The sequence below is a fragment of the Lepisosteus platostomus genome, chromosome 7 (assembly GCF_059453375.1).
Source record: "Lepisosteus platostomus isolate fLepPlt1 chromosome 7, fLepPlt1.hap1, whole genome shotgun sequence".
NCBI classification, from domain to species: domain Eukaryota; kingdom Metazoa; phylum Chordata; class Actinopteri; order Semionotiformes; family Lepisosteidae; genus Lepisosteus; species Lepisosteus platostomus.
The window spans coordinates 64413023-64436205 of record NC_142617.1 but is presented as its reverse complement, the minus strand read 5'-3'; the positions used below and the strand labels follow the sequence as shown (position 1 = coordinate 64436205).

At 43.9% G+C, this 23183-nt stretch overlaps 1 protein-coding gene and 1 long non-coding RNA gene across 8 annotated transcripts; one reads left to right on the top strand and one right to left on the bottom strand.

The window, feature by feature from the left end:
* Nucleotides 1–638: 638 nt before the first annotated feature.
* Nucleotides 639–3545, bottom strand: LOC148659496 (uncharacterized). The gene is made up of 3 exons (XR_015940597.1): nt 3443–3545; nt 2706–2925; nt 639–1711 (listed from the first exon to the last, which is right to left on the bottom strand). It is a non-coding gene; the product is annotated as an uncharacterized LOC148659496 (long non-coding RNA).
* Nucleotides 3546–4835: 1290 nt separating this feature from the next.
* man2a2 (mannosidase, alpha, class 2A, member 2) lies at nt 4836–22905 on the top strand. 7 transcript variants are annotated; one of them, XM_088641796.1, is made up of 24 exons: nt 4836–4965; nt 6398–8323; nt 8874–9113; nt 9562–9706; nt 11685–11856; nt 12268–12395; nt 12580–12753; nt 13028–13214; nt 13363–13540; nt 13832–14034; nt 14499–14681; nt 15478–15592; nt 15692–15759; nt 16095–16260; nt 16581–16817; nt 17117–17239; nt 17353–17467; nt 17594–17727; nt 18052–18193; nt 18477–18610; nt 18918–18995; nt 19517–19711; nt 20095–20205; nt 20986–22905. In XM_088641796.1, exons 2-24 carry the CDS (start codon nt 8192–8194, stop codon nt 21136–21138), a joined length of 3513 nt encoding a protein of 1170 aa, XP_088497922.1. In that variant the 5' UTR covers nt 4836–4965; nt 6398–8191; the 3' UTR covers nt 21139–22905. The 7 variants fall into 7 exon arrangements, with proteins under 7 accessions (XP_088497922.1, XP_088497923.1, XP_088497920.1 ...); XM_088641797.1 differs by having other exon boundaries at nt 8853–9113; nt 9562–9646; XM_088641794.1 differs by having other exon boundaries at nt 8853–9113.
* Nucleotides 22906–23183: the final 278 nt, after the last annotated feature.

Here is a 23183-nt window from a genome sequence, read left to right as displayed (position 1 = left end):
CTTCTTCAGGTGTCATTATTATTATATTACTATAATATGGGTGAGCTCCTTCCCCCCCCCCCCCAAGTTCTGCAGGGGGCACGACCTCCTCGTCCTGTGGCCAGGAGCCTGGCCCTCTGCCTAGCGGGTTAAGCCAAATCTATTCTGGCTAAAAGAGGTAAACATTTCAATACACTTAATTCTCGGCTGTTGTTATTCCTCAGGAATTTTAGCGTTGTTGATTGAAGTGCACATAAGGAGTGTCGCAAAGCTTATCTTTCTTCCACTTGCATAAAATTGCTCAGTTCAGACCCATGCTCTGCTTGTCTGGTGCTGATGCCTCTATTTCATCAAGCTGAAACCGTCGTATGTACTCCCACGGCACCATATGTGCTTCAGGATGTTGAGAATTCAGAAGCTCATCTAACCAAAAGAATTCTAATTCAGCACACACTTACTATCCTGAAACTTAAGTTCTTGTAAATTTCACTGGTTTAAGGTCTTCTTACTAAAGTATGAAGCGCTGAAAGGTCTAGCTCGAGATTATTTCAAGGATTTATTGCACTAGTATAGTCCACCCCTTATTCTGAACTCTGTCTTACACCAGCTGCATTGAAGACTATCTGTCAACACATTTAAAACTCACATAATGACCCATCTTTTCACTAAAGCCTTTAATGTACAGTATTATTTACAGTATTTCGATTCTTCATCTCACAAAATTTTCTTCCACTTTCTTTTTGCTGCTGTGATATAGTGTACACGTTCTACTGTGCAGAACTCAGTTTTTTTTAATTGAAAGGCACTCAGAAATAATCATTATGTTTTTATTTTATTTCTACTGCAGAGGGTTTACATACAATTTTAGCTTTCCAGAAAACAGAGTATATATGACAATATAGGTAAAAATAGAGGCTAATTCCAAACTGAAATATAAAAGAAGAACGAATCAAAAACAATATTTTAGCTGTGGAGCCTTTTTTGTATAATACTCCTCTTGTGAAAGCTTGGCCAATGACTCTCTAATGAAAGTGAGTGTACCACTTCAATTCTACACAGATGTCCTGATTACAGGGTTCCTAATTGAGGTCTTTAAATAAAAAATATAGAGGGATGCACTTGAATTGACTGTAAACCTGATGGCTTTGACCATCATTGAAAACACTTGAATGCATGTAATTCTGAAGTATATAATGTATATAAAAAGAAGCAGGATTAAACCTCGTCTCCTGTTTTAATTTGTCTGGTAAAAATGGAAATACAAGTGAAATATATATGTTTGTTTTCACAAAATACGTCTTCTTTTACCTGCATTTATATATACTGTACATAGAATGCAGCAAGGGGTGATATTCACTCCTCTGGCCACCTCACATCATCCTCTGTCCTTTTGCTGCTCACTTCAGGGTCCAGGTGAGAAAGCTCTGTATTCTGGTTGCTGCTGAAGCCTGTGTCAGAAGCCTGGCAGATCCTGTTGCCTTGGAGACAAGGAAGACTCTGCGGGTTCCTGTGCCTATGTGGAGGAGATGGGTTCCTGTTGCCATGACAACGCTGGGGCTGGTTGCCATTAGGAGCACTGAGGCTGGTGGCCCAGTTGAGGCAGGTGAAGTAGTTTCTCAGAGCTGCCGTGACAGTGAGACCTCGCTCGCGACAGAACCACAGAAAATCCACAACCATCAGAAACACGACTAGAGCTCCATAAAGCAGAACAGCTACAAGAGAGAGTGGGCGGCTGATGGGAGAAAGAAAAAAGAGGGCAGAGAAGAACCAATTTCACATTTATTCAGTACATTTCAGTACCTAGCATATAATCACAAGTAGTATATATTTATGATTAGATATGCTCAGAAATACTACATGTAATTTTGTCATTGTTATACATTTTACAATTTTAAAGAATTACAATAAAGCCTCCCATTTGTATCCCACTGAGATATTTCAATCTCTTAAAACAAATTTAAAAATAATCATTTTATTTAATAATAAAAATGATTAAATATTAAGGAAGCATAAGTTAATGTTAACAAGACAGAAATAATAACACTTTATTATTGATTAATATTTCAGTTTGAATGGATATATTTCAACTTTTGCTTATTACACAAAATTGCAGTGTCTTCCATGAAGTATTTTACCAAATGAAGGGAAATTAATTCAGCCCCAGGAATTACATCTGTTGGTGGAATAACTCAGACAGCTTGTGAATGAATTATTGAGGAATTGTGTTATCTTCCTCTCCTAGCTCAGGCAATAACAGCATTTTGAATATATAATCTAACAGGCAGGCTTTTTCCACCATTCTATGAGTGTGACAACACAGTGCAGACACTACATTTATTATTGTTTTCATATAGATAACATGTTGCGTTATTGCTGACTCCGGTTTGTACTTGGTGTAGAACAGGATCCTGTTACACTGTTTACACTTGCACAGATTTATACTACACTATAATACATATCCAGCTCTCTTCTAGAAAATACATGCTGTAATTTAAAATAAAGTAAATAATGCTGAAATTTTAAAACTGTGACTCAATTTGCTTTCTTTACAATCAGCACGTGCTGAGGCTTGATCAGGAAGATTCTCCGTCCTGTGATTGACCAACATCAAGCAGCACATAGGCTATGTTATAAAGCAGAAATAAGACACAGAGAATAAGAAGAAGTGTGAGGGATGATTCAGGAACAGGTTTCTAAGCCTATGGCAGTTCAGCATCGCCACCAACCTGTGAACCATCTTTGAGGTGCTGCGCCCTGATTGGCTGACGTTCATGGTTCTCTGGAATTGTGATTGGTTGCAGCAGTCCTTGAGGGAGTGTTCTCCCCACTGACAGCAGTAAGATTGCTCTGGCGGGTCAGAAAGTCGTGGGCAGTAGAACCCTGAGTGATGAAGGCCCTGGGCGTCCCAGTATCCCTCACAGAGCACACCAGCACTGCAGAGACACCCTGAAGAAAGAGGCATGAAAAGGTCATTAAAATGAGCAAAATAATGTGAAGAGTAAGATGACTCAAAATAACAAGTAATAGGTTTATTCCATGCTGAAAAAAAGAAGAAAGAGAACACAACGTTTCGGCCGTGGAGCCTTCTTCAGGTGTGACTCAAAATAAGACAATTTGATATTGTTAAATGGTGAATTAACACAAACCGGCAATTCAGAATGAATGACATTTAAATACTGTAGCCAAAAATGTGGTTTAGCATCTCCTCCCAAACCACACAATGGCTACCGAAGTACTGGAACTATCTTTCTAGCTGAGCGTAAGCAGTGTAACCAGCCTGACCAGCAACAGTGTCGCCAGAGGTCAGGCACTGAGACCCGAAACCGAAACATGTTTTGCTCTAGACATCTGACCAGATCATGTAGAATTATAAGAGCTTGTGGAGACAACACATCTACTGTACGTAGGCATGAGTGCTTCTGAACGTCTACGCCAGAACACAGAATCTCACATCTGCACCCACCTCTCTCCAAGAGCAGCAGCAGGACATGGGTGTGAAATAGATTTGAAGACATCATATTGGAACTCAGTCTTAGAGGTGAAATATTCTCTGCAGGCTGAGTGTAGAGCCCTTAAAATATAAAACATATGAAATAGTCCATACTGAATTCTCACATATACTATACTTGCACTTATCTAATGTGATAATCACATAATACACATTTTAGGCATCCACCAAGTGTGTTTTTGGTTGCAGTGGTGCAGGAGAGCATACCTTTATCTCTCCTTTGAAGTTTACACCTGGTTAATTTTTACATTGCAGTTGGAGCTCTGGTGAACACTGGGAGGCTGTGTTGAAAGGAACGAAATAACATATTGTTGTAGAATTTGGATGCAGCTAACTAAACAATGCTCAGTGTTAACTGAATGAATGCAGGACAAATTAAGTTTTAATGGAAGAGCGACATTAGTGACACAAGTCATAACCGATACCTTTTGTGGCTAATAAAATACAAATTCAGAAATGCACATTTTATTAGGATTTCAGCTGGAACATAAAAGAAGAAATCCCACTGGACTTCACAGGTAAATAAAAAAGTTTTATGCAAGGAAGATTAAGGCAGTGCCTTACCTACTGCAGGGCTGCTTCCTCGCTGCACTAGGGTCAGTGGAGAAGGCAGAACATACCTGTCTCCTTACAGCACACCTGACGGCAACAGAGGAGGAGACAAGTGTCTGGTTTCCACTGGGAACAGTCCCAGTCTCCTTGCCTCACTAACGCGTAGATCCTTAGAATTGTTCCCCTGAGGGGTGGCTTAAATACATAATAATAAATAACAGCATGCAAGACTCACGAAGCGCCTCACTTGATCAAAATGTCTTAAGTGCTTATGGTTTACTATACCAGTGATTTCGTACTGTGTGTAAAGGTGCATTCTGAAATTATTGTGCACCTTGACGTAGGGCAATAGAATCTGCCCCCTGTGCTCAGTTCCTGTAGGGCTTTGTGTCTTCTGAATTGTGTTCCAACTGGAGGAGTCAATTTAACCTCACTATATTCTACATGAGACATGTGTAGAATTTTCCTTAAGGTCTTTTGTTCTGTTGTTTACACAATCCAGTACATTTACCTCATGAAAGGTACAGCTATACTGAAAGTCTTATAGGTCACTAGTTTCTAAAACTTGACAACACTTAAGAAATGAATTGAGGTATAATCTGTTCAAAATAAGAGGACAATAATTTATTTGAAATAGACAAAATATAAGTTATATAAATTAGTATACCCGAGGGTAATCGATTCTCTCTATCCTTTTCCGTTGCACTACAGCTGAATGCTATCCCCATACCTGCTCAGTTCTGTATCTGCCCCTCAGTATCCCATAACACCACTCCAACCATGTGCCACTCAGTATCCCATAAGGCTGTGCAGTGCAACTAAGGCTGGGATTTCAAAGAGCCGGATAACGGTACGGCCGGATAAATATTCCTATTTGGAAGTGATGTGAATATTCTTATAAATTGACGCCGCTGAAAAATAATCGGGTATGTTTTCTTTTCTTTATATCTACAAATAAAACGAAGAAAACTTGCATTTTCAGAGCCCGTATATTTGCGGTCATTTTAAGCAAGTGTGTGGAGAGAGGAGAAGAAAAGGGGGAGATTAGGTAGTGTACCTTGTCGTGAAGTCAGGCTTTTGCACCGATGGAGTTGCACAGGTTTTGAAAGATTGTCATGGGGTACACAAATTCAACTTCTATTTTACGGTACATAAAATAATAAAAAAAGCACTCCGGTGGTTTGTGCCCGTTGTGTTTCACTGAACCCGTGATACCGAGAAAGCCTGTAGCACAAGCCTGTGGGAACGACTTCAGTAGGACAGTTCGGAAAATACTCTTCGTGGTTTATACAATGCTTTATACAGACCTAAATAGACAGAAGACAACAGACACCCGGAATCTAGACACATCTCTGAGCTAGCAAGATACGCCAAATACACAAGCCGCAGCTAACATATGGTATTATGTAACACAAAGGCAAATAACAATGTGATAATAGCATTACTTGAGGTATTCCGATAATTGTCATCATTATTTAACGGATGGCCCAACAATACCAGCATACTTTCTAGTAAGTAGACGAAGCATCGGATAATTCGATTTCCTGGGTGTGTTTAAGTGAGGTTACTGAAATGTATAAAAAAACAAGACTAGGGAATCAAAGTGTCTTAAGAATATTTGTGACATTATGATTTTATTATTAAATATGCTGTGTTGTAAGACGAAGATGATGAATATTGAGGTAAATTAGGCTTCTGAAGACATCATAGGAGAAAATAACTTAAGTTCCGACAGTTCGCAGCGAAGATGAATAACACATAAGCGGTAATAAATATTTGATGTCTCTTCTGCGAGCGAAACGGCAGTTTTCCCCTAAGAAAGGAAATAAATCAGTTCCTCCGCGTACGTAGGTGCCCTTGTCAGAGCCGTGCGGGAAAGGAACACAGCCCAGTTCAGACGCTATCAAATAGGAAACGAAAGGCATCGCGTTTAGTGTCTCATAAATACAGAGCTTTGTGTCTGCGGGTGAGTGATGTGATGTGCACAACAGCTTGTCCTGTAAGTCGGATACAGGACCCTGAACAAACATCTGCTCGAGCTGCCTGACTATCAAAACCACATGAATCGGTGTAGGTCTTCATTTAAGGCAGTGCTGATGAACACTGTAGCCAGCACAGCACCAGCAAGTTCTGGAGTGAGGTGGGAGAGAGGTATGGCATAAAACCACTCAAGCAAAGTCCAATAATGTTGAAACAACTCTTTGTCCTGCAATCAAAAAGCATGATTGCCTGCATTGCTTAATAGTTCACTTTTTAATTTTCTCTTGTATAAGCCTGTTTGTAATTAAGGACACAAAGATGTCTTAAATGATACATGCCTATAAATAATTAAAATATATTTGATTTTGTCATACTCAGGTGTTTGGGTGGGCAAAGTGCAGAGGAGCACTGAAGTATTGAAGCCCGTCTGCTTGGCAAGCTTGGTGCTCGGTTATCGTATCCTGCTTTCAGTGCCTTCCCTGACCCTGTGAGATCTCATTATTTCAAAAGGGGGACACCAGCTGCTCTCGCACACCTTTATCATGATCTTCAACCTGGCATTGAAATGCTCAGAGCTGTGATTCGCGAGTGTGGGTTTCTGACACTGAGCCCCTCGTAGTAAAACCCAGGTGTCTGCTTTCTTTTCTCCCTCCTGATGGACTGCAGACACACCAGGATAAAACCTGCGGGAGGGACTGACGTGAGGCTGCGTTGGAAGAGCAGTGACTAGAAGGATGCCGCAGGATGACTGACAGGCTTGAACAGAGAAAGAGAGAGCGAGACTCCCAGAGAGACAGTGGCAATGCGGACACAGGAAAAAAAGTGCCGCACACAGCAATTTCTGTGAAAACCCCCCGTTTGCCAGCTCGTTTACTTTGAAACACAGACCTTTCTAAGCACAGGGAGTTCCGTTTTTTTAATATTTCTAATATCCATCTATGAGAGCTTTGATCATCTGATCTTCAGAGACCTTGAATCAACAAGGACAGATGGCTGAATAGTCAAGGTGGCTCGGTTGTGCTGCTGCATTGGAAATAAAATTAGTCCGTGGATTTGCAGGACAAGACCAGGCGTCAGTAAGTCCTGGTTTTGATGCAAAGTCTTCTGTGTGGAAGGCTAAGTGACACTGGCAGGCGGCAAGCTGATGAGATTAACACGCTGTTGGATTTATACACCCAGGGAAAGAAGAGCACATGCCCAGCTTCACACTTTCTTTAGGAGGATGGAGAATGAAATCCAGGTCATGGATTGCAGCTTGTAGTGTTGGTGACTAATAGATGATCAGCTTTAGTCACACTTGTATGGACAGATCCAGAGGTGCTAGTAAAAAAAAAATAGTATCTTGAGTCTCATATCCACAAATGTCCTGGTAAGGGGGGAAAAAGCATGCCCTCAGAATCTGGGGAAACAAAGTTCTTTCTGTAGATCAAAATCTTAAAAAAAAACTTTACTTTTTCTAAAGCTGAGCTTGTTTCTGTGCAACGCAGATACAGCAGTAAGCAATTGGATCCAGCTAATTTAAAACCCCCAGTTTGGAACCCCAGCAACTTTTAGCCTCAGCTAAATAAAGCCCAGCTAACTCCCTGCCAAATCATTTTACATTCAGTCCCAGTGTGAACCTGCTGTGCTCGCTGTTACAGCTTAACCTTTTGGGCCACGTACGCGACTGGGAGTTTTGGATGGGTTTAAGGATTAGAAGGACTGCAAGCTTGGATTGGTTTAGCAGAAAGTAGGAGAGCACACACCATGGGTCACAGACAATAGGCTGCCTGTCTCTGTCTGAGGACTGTTCTGGGTTACTTGTTTGGTTGATTAAATATGAAGACCACAGTCCTGATGCCCGGGAGTTGCTGAAGTGTGGCTGTTGCTGTCAGGCCACTTGCCAGTTTCATCTCTTCAGTCTCCTCTGCCTCCCTGTTCTGTCTTCGTTGGCTGAAAGTTTAACTCCAGCCGCAATGAGTCGGGAGTACTGCTGCTGTCAATGGTCCAACTAAGTCCACTTGTTACTGATAAGCCAGACAGGTATTACATCACTGTGTAGGACATCCTTGTTCAGCCGTCAAGGACAACAGGCTTTGCTGTGCCTGGCTGCCTGTTACGGACCTCGAAGGGTGGGGAGGGGGGGCTTTGCCAGAATTCAGCGGGCTCCTGTCAGAGCAGCTGGGCTGCATAATGAAGCTGAAGAAGCAAGTCACAGTGTGTGGTGGGGCCATCTTCTGCGTGGCTGTCTTTTCTCTCTACCTGATGCTGGATCGAGTCCAACATGACCCAGCCCGGCGGCAGGGCGTAGGAAACTTCCCCAGGGTAAGAGTAATCTCATGCATGCTGCTATTTGAGATGAAATATGCATGTCTAATAGTTGGCATTTGTTTGCTGTTTTCTGGGGCAGTGTAGTAAAGTGCCCTGCAAAGGATTAGAGTTAAAAGCATTCCCCGATAGTGTTGTAATGATGACTCATGCCATACAAACCAGGTGGTAAAGTGCCCACCCTCATTTTGATGAAGAATGTACAGGCCTAGGGGAAGAGAGAGCCATTTCAGACTTTATTTTAAATAATTTAAGGACTTTATCACATTTGGGATCATTTCAATTAAAATTTAAATAGTAATAAAACAACAGGAATCGAGGCTCAGGTGCTTAAAATTGAGCAGTGCTTATTTCTGTTTAAGAAATATGAAATTCCATTGCAGTTCATTAATTCAGAGGGGATTATGTAGGTGCTCTGCTTGTGGAATCGCAGCGCCCAAACAATTTGAAGTTTATGCCCATGGTGATTAAAATCAGAGCTAGGTCAAACTGACCCTGGCTGAGCGCTGGTTGTGTGTGGTTTCAGAGCCAGATCTCGGTGTTGCAGAACCGTATTGAGCAGCTGGAGCAGCTGTTGGAGGAGAACCACCAGATCATCAGCCACATCAAGGATTCAGTGCTGGAGCTGACGGAGACTGGAGCAGGGGCCCCCGGGGGCCAAATTCCCTTCCGCAGCCACAATGGCTCTTGGGTGGTGCCTTTTGATGGACGCCCTGCCTTCCTGTCTGTCTCACCACAGGATTGTCAGTTTGCCCTTGGGAATCAGGGGCAGAAGACTGATTTACAAGTGAGTGTTTTTTTATTTTGCAGTGTGTAACAGAGTCATGGTAAATGTCTGTTAGTGTAAAAGGTGGCTAAGAATATAGCTGTATATATACCTGGTGTATATACTGTAGCAATCAGTGTAAGAACCAATGTGACTGCCTGCACCATTGAATTTGTTGTTTTAGCGCAGTCTGTCTCAGAAACTAATTTATTGCAGATCTACGAATAAAAGATGATCAAAATGTATTTTACATAATGGAAAGTTATTCTTGTGTTCTGGCTCTTAACTGCAAATGAGGGCTTAAGACTCATGCTGACTGTAAGGGATTTCAAGGAATTGAGTAATTCTTTTCCACAGGATGTGCATGGGATGTGCGTCTCAGGATCCTTTTAGAGTATTCCAGTTGTCAAGCTATATGTAAGGGGATTCTGAAGGAAAATGACTGCTGCCCTCTCTGTTTTGCTTCCAGACGCTTGATGTGTATTCCCTGCTGAGCTTTGACAATGTAGATGGCGGAGTGTGGAAGCAGGGCTTTGAGATCACCTATGATCCCAGTGAGTGGGACAACGAGCCGCTGCAGGTGTTTGTGGTGCCGCACTCCCACAATGATCCAGGTGGGCGATGATGGAGGTTTAGCGCACTTCAGAAACGAAGACGTGACAGCATACCAGCATTTAGTCCTCTGTAGGTTTGGATAAAACAAAAAAAACAAAGCATTCAGTTTATGGGGGGAAAGGTTTTTGAGAAAGGGCTTAGTTAAAAAAAGGGATAAATATGTTTACATTCATTGCAATGTTGCTTTAGTAAATTCTGTATATTAAAATTCAATGGCTTAAAATTAACGTCATGCAAATAAAGTAAGAGAAGAATAGTACCTTGAAGAAGATGGATAGAAGTGGAAGCACATGTATTGTAGGTGCATTGCTCTTTTACAGAAAGCCCTGCCTTCTGAAAGGGAGGAGGGCAGGCAAATTAATTTATGAGGAATATTGGCCACACCTGAAAAGAGTCTCATAGCAATTTTTGCAGGTCTGATCACGAAGAGCTTGTATTTCATCATTAATCAGCCCCTGGGATATACAGAATCTATCTGATTGGTGTGGACAGATCACACTTCTCCCGGCCTAAGCCTGTGTCCAGATGATTGTGTCTAGCGAGCTGTGGTCTCTCCACCATCCTGTTTCCTGGTGCTTGTGCTGGGAAACAGCAGGTTTCAACTGCCCTTCCCTGGGACCGCAAGCAAGCCAGGCTTCGATTTCAGCTGAGCCTTGTCATTTCTCCATTTCTCCAACAGAACTGCTGTGCCCCAGAAAAGTCCTTCCTTTTGTGTAAATGTAATGTTATATTACATTTAACAAAGGGTCACAAAGGGTTCTGGTTTATTTTTACACTAAAACTGTAAAAAGGCAGAGCTGCTGACACAGCTCTAGCCCTAGCTCTAGTGTTCAGTTCTAGACTGGGGTTCCTTGTGTGTGGAGCTTGCATGTTCTCTTTATATTTACACGGGTTGTCTCTGGTTCCCCCAAGTTTCCTATAGGAAGCTGCTGCCTATAGAAGGTTTATCAATATCTATAAACAATCTCTCTATCCACATCCTCTGTGCAATGCTCGTGTCCCGTCCAGGATGTAGTCTGGATTGCACCCTGTGCTTCTGGGATGGCCTCCAGGTTGCCACAGCCATTAATGGAAGTAAACATCTTCCAGATGATGGATTAAAAGATTTTGTATATATTCATAAGTTAATCACATTAAAATTATATGTTAAATGCAGATGATGATTATTATAATAATAATAAAAATAATAATAATTGCTTACACTTATATAGTGCTTTTCTGGACACTCCACTCAAAGCGATTTACAGGTATTGGGGATCCCCTCCACCACCACCAGCGTGCAGCCCCACCTGGATGATGTAATGGCAGCCAGAGTGCACCAGTACGTTCAACACTCATCAGCAATCAGTGGGGAGGAGAACAGAGTGATGAAGCCAATTCATAGATGGGGATTATTAGGAGGCCTTGATTGGTAAAGGCCAATGGGAAATTTGGCCAGGACACCGGGGTTACACCCTTACTCCTTTCGAGAAACACCCTGGGATTTTTAATGACCACAGAGAGTTAGGACTTTGATTTTACGTCTCATCCAAAGGATGGCGCCTTTTTACAGTACAGTGTCCCCATCACTATACTGGGGCATTATGACCCGCAGGTTGAGTGCCCCCTACTGGCCCCTCTAACACCTCTTCCAGTAGCAACCTTCGTTTTTCCCAGGAGTCTCCCACCCAGGTACTGGCCAGGCTCACACCTGCTGAGCTTCAGCGAGCTGCCAGCTGTGAGTTGCAGATGATGAGAAACTCTGTTCATATACAAGATAGATACTTTATTGATCCTGTGAGGGAAATTGCAAGGTCACCTAGTATTTACTGTAGTTGTCTGTAGTGCTGCATGGTGCTTTATCAGTGCTGTTGGCGTGCTTGGATTGGTTATTTATTTCTTGTTTGAAATAAAAGCCTGTAGTGTTGGGGGTCCCACTAGAGGTGAAGGAACAGCTGTGCTGTCAGCGCACTCAAAGCCCTGCTGTCTGATTGACAGGCTGGATTAAGACCTTTGACAAGTATTACTTCGACCAGACGCAACACATCATCAACAACATGCTGGTCAAACTGCAGGAGGACCCGCGGCGCAAGTTCATCTGGTCCGAGATCTCCTTCTTCGCCAAGTGGTGGGAGAGTGTGGACATGCAGAAACGGGAAGCTATGAGCAAGTAAGCCAAAAGAGCCACACAAAAGCTGGGAGAAGAAACTGAAAAAGAAGCAAGGTTCACTCAATGTCAGTTTCCCAATAATCCTGTTTATAATCACTGCAAACAGTGCATTCCACGAGTCTCCCTACCTCGGTATAAAAGCCTACACTTTTTTAAATGATAAATGACAGTCTGACCTAATGCAGTCTGACAAGTTTCCAGATGTGAAGATCATTCACAGTGCTACTTGGAAGGACTTTATAAATATTTCCCAATTCCAATAAATCCTAAACATTTAACAAACTAAGGACTCCTCATGTTTCAAGAATGATTTCTTACTCCCTTAGTATACCAATTGTGGGGTGTCTGCTGCAAGTTGAAAGACTGCGCTTGTGCCCTGGTCCTGACGGTCACTTTCTTGTGCTTCATCAGACTGATTCGGAGTGGTCAGGTGGAGATGGTGACAGGGGGCTGGGTGATGACCGATGAGGCCAATGTCCACTACTTTGCAATGATTGACCAGCTCATTGAGGGGCACCAGTGGTTGGAGAAGAACATAGGTAACGTAATCATCACAAAGTACTGTCCTCTTGAGAACTAATGCTGTGAAGTGTTTTCAGTCCTAGTAATGTGTGTGGTATGGGTCTACAACATGATGCACTCTGACAGCCCCCTACGTTTGCTCATGGTACTTTAACTCTGTGGAATTGCAGCAACATGGTAAATTTGTATTCTGTGCTGTAGGAGTTACCCCACGGTCTGGCTGGGCTGTTGACCCCTTCGGTCACAGTGCCACCATGTCTTATGTGTTGAAGAGGGCCAATCTGACCAGCATGCTCATCCAAAGGGTGCACTACTCCATCAAGAAACACTTCTCTGCCACACAGAGCCTGGAGTTCATGTGGAGGCAAGCGTGGGGTAAGCATCCATATGCCACTTGGATTCTCGGTGACCTTTGTGAAATATCAGTCTACTGTAGTTGTTTCAAAGATTTCTGACGCTAATCGTTACATTTTTCAGCAAGCAAGTGAAACTTGAAGGGGGGGAGGGGGCTAGCATCATTATTTGTACTTATCTTCTCAGCCATTCATGAAAATCTGTTGTCTATGAGTGCACATAAACTAGAGATGCCAGAGGGTGGGGTATAAAGTATTAAATTAAGTAAGAAAAAAAACTTGTTTTCCAATTCCAGATCCTGCCTCTAGTACAGATATCTTCTGCCACATGATGCCCTTCTACAGCTATGATGTGCCACACACCTGTGGCCCTGATCCCAAAATCTGCTGCCAGTTCGACTTCAAAAGGCTGCCAGGTGGGAGGGTGAACTGTCCCTGGAAAGTGCCCCCCCGTGCCATTGTCGAGGCGAATGTGGCCGAGAGGTGAGTCTGTCTCTCCTTGCACAGTTCCACGTGCTGTTCTACTCAGGTTTACATGAACCAGTATGCGTAAGTAAGATGAATTTTACAAATTTTACACCAGTATTAATCACAAAATATGTGCTGTCTGGCTATCGTCCTCCCCAAATAGAGCCAAACTCCTCCTTGATCAGTACCGGAAGAAATCGAAGTTGTTCCGCAGCAAAGTGGTTCTGGTCCCACTGGGAGACGACTTCCGATATGACAAGGCACAGGAATGGGATCAGCAATACATCAACTACCAGAAGCTCTTTGACTACATGAACTCGCACCCTGAGATGCATGTGCATGTAAGAATTAGCTGGAGCCCTTTAAGTGTATGCTCCTTGTCTGTTATAAGCTCTGTTTCTTCTATGTTGTTCCCCATAAAGTTATGTGTGACATTAATTATATATATTTTTTTAACTATGTAAAGCTGTACAAAAGTCTCATTATACAGAGTCCTAATACAATGTGTAAACTCTGATTACCAGGATAAGAAATGAAGGAATGTGTCCTTGTCTTTGCATGGCTGGAAGGATGGATGGAGTCTTATTACTGTCATGATTCCGTTTTGATTTTGGATGTCTGTGTTTGCCCAGGCCCAGTTTGGGACACTGACGGACTACTTTGATGCCGTTTACACCATGAATGGTGTGGCACACGGGACCAGGCCTCCTGACTACCCTGTGCTGAGTGGGGACTTCTTTGCGTATGCAGACCGAGAGGACCACTATTGGAGTGGCTTTTATACTTCCCGGCCTTTCTACAAAAACCTGGACCGTGTGCTGGAGTCCCATCTCAGGTGAGCGGCTAAAAAGTTATATTCATACTCCTTACACCTGCCTCAGTTTTTAATCTCGGTTTTCGCAAAGGGACAGTTTAATCTTGTTTAAATGCAGTAATCAGTTTATGTATGTGTTTTATCTCAGAAGCAAAATCTTTTTTTGTTAAATCAGGGTTTTAACGCTTAACACCGGTTTAAACCTGAAAGCCCACCAAGTATTATTGAATTAACTTTTATTAATCAGTCTGTACAGATGTATTGGATTAATGATATAATCTCGATCATTGTGCCTTCTCATGCCTTGATAGCACTTTACTGTGCGTGTCCTCCTGTCCTGATGGTAATGGACTTATTTTGCAAGTCGTCCTGGATAAGGGAGTCTCCTAAGTACATATAAATACTAACAGCACAGTGGTGAACAGTGTCAGGCCAGTGAGGTGAAGACTGGGTCTCCATACTTACAGTTGTGTTTTGTGCTGCAGGGGTGCCGAAATTCTCTTTAGTTTAGCCCTGGCTCACTCAAGGCGTGCTGGCATGGAGGGTCGCTACCCCACGTCCGATTACTCTCTCCTCACTGATGCCCGCCGCAACATCGGGCTCTTCCAGCACCACGATGCCATCACTGGCACCGCCAAGGAGGTGGTTGTCATTGACTACGGTGTCAGGTAGGCTAAGCAGGTGGGGGCTCTCCAGCCCTAGAGGGGCTTAATGCAGCATGTGTCATGGCTACCCTGTACTCCACCTTAACAGGTATTTGTCTGAAACACCGAAAACATGACTGAACTAAGCTGACAAGGGTGGTTCAAATTTTTCTTTACAGTAGAGATGACTTTTTTTTTTTTACCATGTGTTTTATTAACATGCAAAGGTAACCAGAAAAAAAAGGAGTTGCCAGTCATCTTAGAACTTCAAGTATTACAAATATAAATGAGTATAAAGTCTGTTATGTATCATACTTTTGCATCTTTACAGAGGGTTTACTGCATAAAGTCATTCTCATTAAGTTCTAGAAAAAAATCCACATCTCCCAGTATCTCTCAAAAACTTCCCTTTGGTCTCTTAACTGAAAGAAAAATCTCTGAAACAATAACAATCCAGTTTTCTTTTGTTTGGGGAGTCTCTTTGTAACCATTTACGTTATAGCTTTCTTACTTGCTGCCAAGAATGCATTTAGCAAGTATTTATCTCTTCCTACAACCTCATCAGGGAGATTACCCAGATATAGAACTGAACAGTAGAGATGGCTCTTAAATGGTAGAAAAAGACTTATTTTCCAATTCCAGAACCTGCCTCTACTACAGATATCTTCTGGCACATGATGGCCTTCAGCAGCTAGGATGTGCCACAGCCTGATCCCAGGATCTGCTGCCAGTTCGACTTCAAGAGGCTACTGGGTGGGAGGGCGACAGTTTTTAAGCTTAAAAAATAATTAACTGAGAAATATATTTTTTATTTTCTCAGGTTACTGCGTTCCCTTGTAGGCCTAAAGAGAGTGATCATAAATGCTGCTCACTTCCTGATCCTCAGAAACAAGGATCAATATCGTTTCTACCAGACAGAGCCCTTCCTGGAAACGGTAAGTGAAAGACCCTTTTTATGGATTTTTACTGACACTGCAGTCTTCTACAGACATCAGTTGTCTCAAAATCTCACAACCTTAATTTTCTCCTTTCAGGATGATAGGCGTGCAACACAAGACTCACTGCCCCAGCGCACACTCATTGAGCTGGACTCCACCCCTAGGTACAATCCCTCAATACTCCCCCACACCACAGAACAGGTCAGGTGGGGAAATAATGCATGCCAAACTTTTTCGCTATCCATGTCCAACCACAGCACAAATGGTAGCCAAATTAAAGCGATTTTGTTGTCCTATGGAAAAGGTCAGATAAATATGGCTTTAGAACCCTGCTTTCCTAGCCATGTATCTTTTTTATAATTAAGTCTGTAACTATTCATGGAAACTATTCTGGGCTAACCGTTTCTCTTAAATACCAACTAAGGCCCCAAACCATGGAAGTGTCACATAGCCATCATAGCACTGTTAGTTCAGCTCCCTGACCTGCCTTTCCCCTCAGGTACCTGGTGGTGTTTAACCCAGTGGAGCAGGAGAGGCTGTGTCTGGTGACGGTGTTGGTGAACTCGGCGCGGGTTCGGGTCTTGACTGAGGACGGGCAGACTCTTCCGGTCCAGCTGAGCGCCCAGTGGACCTCCCCCAGTGAAATGAGTCAGGACGGGTTTCAGGTGGGTGTGGTGTCAGGGTGTCACCTGTGAGGTTGGGTTTGCTCCAGCTGTCTACCGAAAATGCGTCCAAAATATTTCATGGGATTTCTTTTCCTGAAAACCATTTTGCACTCTGAACTTGAACACTGCACCGCTTTTACCCAAACAAGAAAGCAAGAAACGCTGCCAGGTTTTTAACTTGAATCTCGAATCTTCCCAATTCTTACCACACTACCACATCAGTCTCTTTGGCAACATCAGGCGTAGATGTTGTAGATATTTATCTGAGGTCTCAGGGTCCTTTTCCGCCTTCTTACCGTTCTGGTTGTGCGACGATGCAGGCCTCCTTTGCCACCCGTCTCCCTGCTCTGGGCCTGGCGGTGTTCCAGCTGTACGACTCCTTCGACTCCGCGCTGGCCCTGCGCTCCGACACGGTGCTGCGCTTGAACGGGAGGGGGCTGACGCCCAGGGGCGTGGACCCCCTGCCGCTGCGCGTCCACGCCTCGGACCAGCACGACTTCTACATCCAGAGCCAGAACCTGCTGCTGAGCTTCTCGGGCTCCACAGGCCTGTTGGAGGTGAGAGGGAGGCAGGAGAGAAAGACAGGCTCTGGCCTAGCAGATGATGTTCAGGATCGGGCGATCGGTGTAGAGAACTGCTCTTTTATTCACGGGGCCTCTGCATTGGAATACCCCCGAAGTTCCCCGAGGCCCGGCATGGCCAATGCTTCTTAAAAGACATGTTCAGCTGAATTTTCGTGGATGTTGTCTATACAATTTTAGTGGCAGGACACCACAATAAACCATAGTGATGCCTGTTGGTGTCATTATATTTTGGGGTGTTAATGCAGCGTGTGACTGGGTTTCTCTCTTTCCAGAGTGTGACGCGCAAGGAGGACCAGCAGGAGGTGAAGCTGCAGATGGAGTTTTGGATCTACGGCACCAGGGCATCCAAGGACAAGAGTGGGGCGTACCTCTTCCTGCCTGACGGTGAACCCAAGGTCTGCTCTCTCCACCTCCTCCCTCTCCCCCACTCACTGAAGTCTGTTTCCCTGATTCCGTCTGAAGGTGGAAATTTATTCGTTCTGGCTTCGCCCTCTCGCTCTCTCTCCAGCCCTACACGCAGAAGGAACCCCCAATAGTACGTGTGGTTGAGGGCCCGTTATTCTGCGAGGTGGTCACTTACTACCAGCACTTCCAGTTGACTGTCCGGATCCACAATTTGCCCGGTATGGCTGCACACAGTGGGTCTGTTCTCTGTCTGTGGCTTTAACAGCTTCTGACACAGGACAGCCTGCTTCCCTTCCTCTCATCAGCCTCCGTGTCCTCTCCTTCCCTCTGTGTCTGTTCCCCAGGAGTGGATGGGCTCTCTCTTGATATCACCACCTTGGTTGACATCAGGGACCAGACCAACAAGGAGCTGGCAATGCGGCTGGTCACTAACATCCAAAGCGAGAGTTTCTTTTTCACAGACCTCAATGGATTCCAGGTGAAATAAGCCTACAGCTGTAGACGTGTGTGTTAAACACAAGCCTTTTTATGACTTGGAAAGCTTCTTAGATTTAAGCAATTTAATATTACAGTGCATTTAGTTAGTTTACAACTTTGGTATTTAATTAGCAAAAGGTCATCCTGACTGGCTGTAGAGATCTCCTATGACTCATTTGTGTTTTTTATTCCAGTCCAGTGATTTCAACCCCAAATTAATTAAAAAGAGGTATCTTTATTAATCTCCTTCTTATTGTGCTGGAAACCCAAGCCTATGTTTGTGTTTAAATCCACTCACTTTCTCTATATGTGTCCATTTGTGCAGATTCAGCCCCGGCGCTACTTCAAGAAGCTCCCCTTGCAGGCCAATTTCTACCCCATGCCCACTATGGCTTACATCCAGGACAGCCAGTACCGGCTCACTTTGCACACAGCGCAGGCCCTGGGGGTGTCCAGCCTGGAGAGCGGTCAGTCTTCCTGGCTTACCTGTACACCATGGGGGAGCAGAGCTCAGCCTGCGCAGTATAAAGCCACCAATCTGCCTCGTGTCTCTTTTTCTTTCATCTGGCCACCCCTTCAGTTTATTTAGAGAACGTACACTTGCAGTGACTTCGATTAGATTTAAAGCTCAGATGCCTTACTGATGAGGGTTCAGCCAAAGAGTCCACACAAACCAGGTAGCAGGTAGAGCTGCAATGCCACAAAAAGACAAGTCCCTGTCACTCTGCTTGCCTCTCTCCGTCTCCCTAGGTCAACTGGAAGTGATTCTGGACAGGCGGCTGATGCAGGATGACAATCGCGGGCTGGGCCAGGGACTGAAGGACAACAAGAGGACTGAAAACAAGTTCAGGATCCTGCTGGAGAGAAGAGTCTCTGCTAGCAAGGTACCAGAGAGGCAGGGGTATGACAAAAGAGAGGGAGTGATACTGCAAAATCTAAAATCAAGGGAAGGATGACTAGCACTAGCATGCCACTAACTAGCAAACTTCATTAAGCGAGATCTCTTAACTGAACTAGCTTTTGTAACAGAATTTACAAGGTAAGTATTAGAGTTAAATGCTTGCTATCTGAATTCTTGGCAGTCTTTTTTTTTTTGGTATTGCTGCCGCCTGAAATGTCACATATCTCATCCCGCTCATGTTAATTCCCCTTTTCCTTCTCTTGTCATCCCTGCTTGCCCCCTCCACTCAGCATGCAGGCTTTCTTTCCACAGTCTCCTCCATGTTTCACTCTCTCATCTCCCACATCTTTGGAGGCAGCACCCAGGAGGTAACATGTCTGGGGTGAAAGGGGAGGACATGACCCTCTTCACCTTCTGTGGCGTAGCTGTAGCTGCATTTCTCTAGACGTTCAGTGCCCTTATCGGTGCTTTAGTGCTTCTGTGAGGTTGCTGGTAGCTGAGAATCTATGTGTCGGCAACAGGAAAATAAAAGAAGGTCTTGGTGCATAAGTTCTTCAGGTCTGAATTTCACAGCAATGGGAAAAAAAGATTCTCTTGGCTTTGACAAGTATATTTTTTCAGTGGTAGCTCTGGAACCATTCCGACAGTTGTGAAGCAAAACTGCGATGGCTTGAGGCAAAAAACAGAGGCAGTAACTTATAACCGTCAAGTTAAACAGCCCGATCCAAGAATTAGAGTTGAGCAAGTTTACGTGTTAAAAAATGGCAGATGGTATTACTGGTACAGATATACTAAGAAAGTATAGGCTTTTTTGTTTTTCTTTGGCATGGTCCTATGCACATGGTTTCCTGCTTGCTCTTGACCAACCTGGTCTTCCCCTCTCTCCTAGGTGCAGGACAGCCAGCCGGTCAGCTTCCCCTCGCTGCTCAGTCACATGACATCTGTGTACTTGAATTATGGGTTCCTGGCTCTTCCAGTGTTGCCAAAAAAACGTGGTGTGCCCCCCCTGCGTTCCTTTGCTCCTCTCTCAGGGACCATGCCATGTGACTTCCACCTGCTGAACCTGCGCAACATTCAGAATCAGGTGGGTGGCCATGGCTGACCAGCCTCCCTCAAAGACACCTCGCTCCAGTCCCTTCAAGAGACATTCCAGCTTGAGAAGGAGCTTTGATGACTAAGAACAGTGACCTTTCCTCTTAAGCTGATGCACTTTCAAAAGCAAGATAGCTTGCCTTAAAGAGGGCTTAGCACAGCCTGCAAGTAAAATGTTAAACAGAAGGCTGATTCTAAATTGCAGTGAGGTGAGTAACACAAGAAGTGTCACAAGTGTCTCAGTTTAACAGTTCTGTCCGCCCTTGTGGAAGGTTAATTCTTCCAGACACCGTGTTTGTGTTTGTGCAGACGTAGTGCTCCGATGCAGTGCAAGATCTAACAGCAGCTCGGTCTGTGATCTGTGTTGCTCGACAGGGCGAGCAGACCCCGTCCCTCGACACTGCCCTGATCCTGCACCGGAAGGGCTTCGACTGCAGCCTGGAGGCCTGGAACCTGGGCTTCAACTGCACAACCACACAGGGCAAGGTGAGGTTGGGACGAGAGGCGGGATGCTCTGTAATTCAGTGTTGAAAAATGTAACTGTTCAAATTACTCTTTTTCAGCCTCATAAAATTCTAACTCAGTTATATTAGCCTAATCCTAATTCTAACTTCTTAGCCTAAGCATCTTGGTACACTAATTATTTCTGTCCGAGGTCAAACCTGAGACTTACTCCATCTCTGACTTGGAGTCCAATCTTGGCCGTGTTTTTATCCTAATAATACAGTATACTGTAGACCTTACTGTATCCTTAGACCTAATCCTAATTTTTACATTAGTTCTAACCTCTCAACTTTTAAATTAATCCTAACCCAGTCACAATTTTACTGCACCCCCAAAAGGTAACTATGGTAGATCTGCTGTGTTACTGAAGGTCTTCATTAACAGTGAATCTTTTCACAGCTCAGATCCTAGAGAGACAGTTTTATAGATAGTCTGAAATGGTCAATGAACAAACATCTAAATGCGTGTTAACTACACCTATTTAAGCAACCGATTGGTCCAATTGAAATGAAAAGCAGAAAATAGTATGGCTCCCCAGGACCAGGAATGCAGACTCATGACAATTGAAAAAAATGTTTTAAATTTTTCTTGCTCCTTAAATTGATAAAAGGTTGGAGGAGTACCATGAGTTGTAGTTGTATACAGTATTCATGTTCTTAATGTAATGGACTAGACATTGCATTCTTTCTGATGCCCTATTCTTAGTAGGATTGTGGTGACTGAGAACTCAATTTAAGGCTTTCTGTGTCTTTCACTGTGCAGCTGTCCCTGTCTGGCCTGTTCCAAGCCTTGGATGTGCAGTCTGTGCAGCCCATGTCTTTATCTTTAATGTACGCTGGGACTCCTCTCTCCAATGGCTCTCTGATCAAGATGGATCCCATGGAGATCTCCACCTTCAAGATAAGATTCCGCTAGCTTCTTTCGACCACAGGGCCTGCAGCATCAAATAGAGCACACCTGATCCACTGTCTGCAGTCTGTCCTCTTGCAGTGCTATAAAAGCCACTGAACTGGAAAAAGACTTTCATATTGCGTGTATAAATCCACGTACACACGCATATCCATTGGAACGTTCAATGTGGCTGGATTTCATTCAGGGTAAGCCTGTGCTCTTGGAAAGCATCAGTTTGTACCACTTTTTCCTGCCCTTTGTGGTGCTCACTACATTGTTATTAGGATCAGCTCGAAGCTGCACAGGACTTGCATCAAATATGAGTGTGGAACTGGGAAAAATGAGTGTGTGGAATCCAGAAGCCCTCCGGTCCATTCATGTCCAATAGACTGGGTCTCCTCTGGTCAGACTGAAAGGAACTCTATTCCCGTGAGAGGTCAGATCAGCCAGGAGCAGAGACGGAAACTTGCCATGAGTATCTGTGCCAGTCTGCGCTCCTCTGAGAAACCAGTCAATGGCAATCTGTGCTTGTCTCCACTCACTAGAGCAGCAGTATTTTGCAAATCAGCTTTAAGATTCATTGAATCATATAATCTCCTTCTTAAACCCCCTAACAATGGAATACTTATAAACTGTAAAATGGTGTGCTTCATGGGGGACTTGGATTCTTGTCAGATGAACTGCTATTATTTCTGTATTCTGATTGTTAAGAATTATTTTGTACTATATCACGCACATTTGCATCAGGGAGAGACTGAGATTTGATTTTCTGTTTTCCTATTGTACATAATCAAGTTTTCGGGTCGGGCAAAGCTTTGTAAAAAAGGTTTGTGTGTGTTCCTGAATATTATCTCAGTGCCAAAAGCTTATTGTGTTCTTATACGAGGGCATAATGGCTATGGTCTCTTTCCCTGTATGTTTTGTTGCTTGACACCTGTTCAGTCCCACAAAGGTGTTGGTGAAAGGCTATATTCAGCTGTGTGTGTGTTCTTTGCTGTAGTATATCAGGCTACTTTCAAGCCTCAAAGGTTTAAGGCTGTCAACCCCCTACAACTGTGAAGTGTTAATATCAACAACCTGCTTTCTGGCTCCTTTCTAAGCCTTGAGCCTACTATTGCACTAGTTCTGAGCTAACACGTACAGTACCACTGCACAGGCCCATGCGTGGCTAGTGGGGTTGGCGGAGTTCACTGGCACAAAGCACTCTTGGTGAATGGTCAGCCAGATTTGATCTAGGATAGTATTCACTGTATGTCTGTAATATAAAAACTGCCACTTTGTCATTTTTAACTTATTCATTTGCCATTAACATCAGATTGGCGTTGTTACACTTCATGCAGTAGAAAATCCTGCCTCATTTCGGAGCTATTAAAAAGATTGGTAAGTCATTGCTGCAGACAGGAGACAGCAGGCCTGTGGGTGTAAAAGCTGCAAGCAGGGCCCAGCATTTGTTTCGTGGTATATAGAAGGCCTGTCTGTGTTGACGGTGTCAGGCCTCTCAGCCCAAAGTGTTATCAGACATGCAGTGTTGTCACTCTGTCGGCCAGCCCTTTGGCTGTGCTGCCAGACAGCGCGTGAGAAACCTGAAACCCTGTCAGTTGCGTCCTCTGCACAGACCTCCCTGCCTGGACTGCACAAGGCTTTATCTCCTTTAGTGCAGCCACTCTGCTATTAGACCATCTGTGTTCCACGCTTCGTAGATAGAACTTTTATATGTTGTATTTGTTGTAGCTCTTGATTTAAAAATGAAAAAATTAAATGTTACAGATTTTATCTCTGTTTGACAAAGAAGTTGTCTTATCTTTTGAGTACTGTCCGGGCTGTGTGTGAAATAAGAAAATATCCATTGGTCCACTTTCCCATTTCCTATCCTGGCAAGCGACGGTCAAGAAGGATACACCCTAGACGGGACACCAGTCCATCACAGGACAGAAACGGACATGAACATACACACACTCACACCAGGGCTGGTTCTCCCAGAGGCCGTTTAACCTGCTGCTATGACTTTACACTGAAGCAGTAATCCAATGCAATACATGGAGAAGATTAAAAAAAAACCTGCAGGGTTT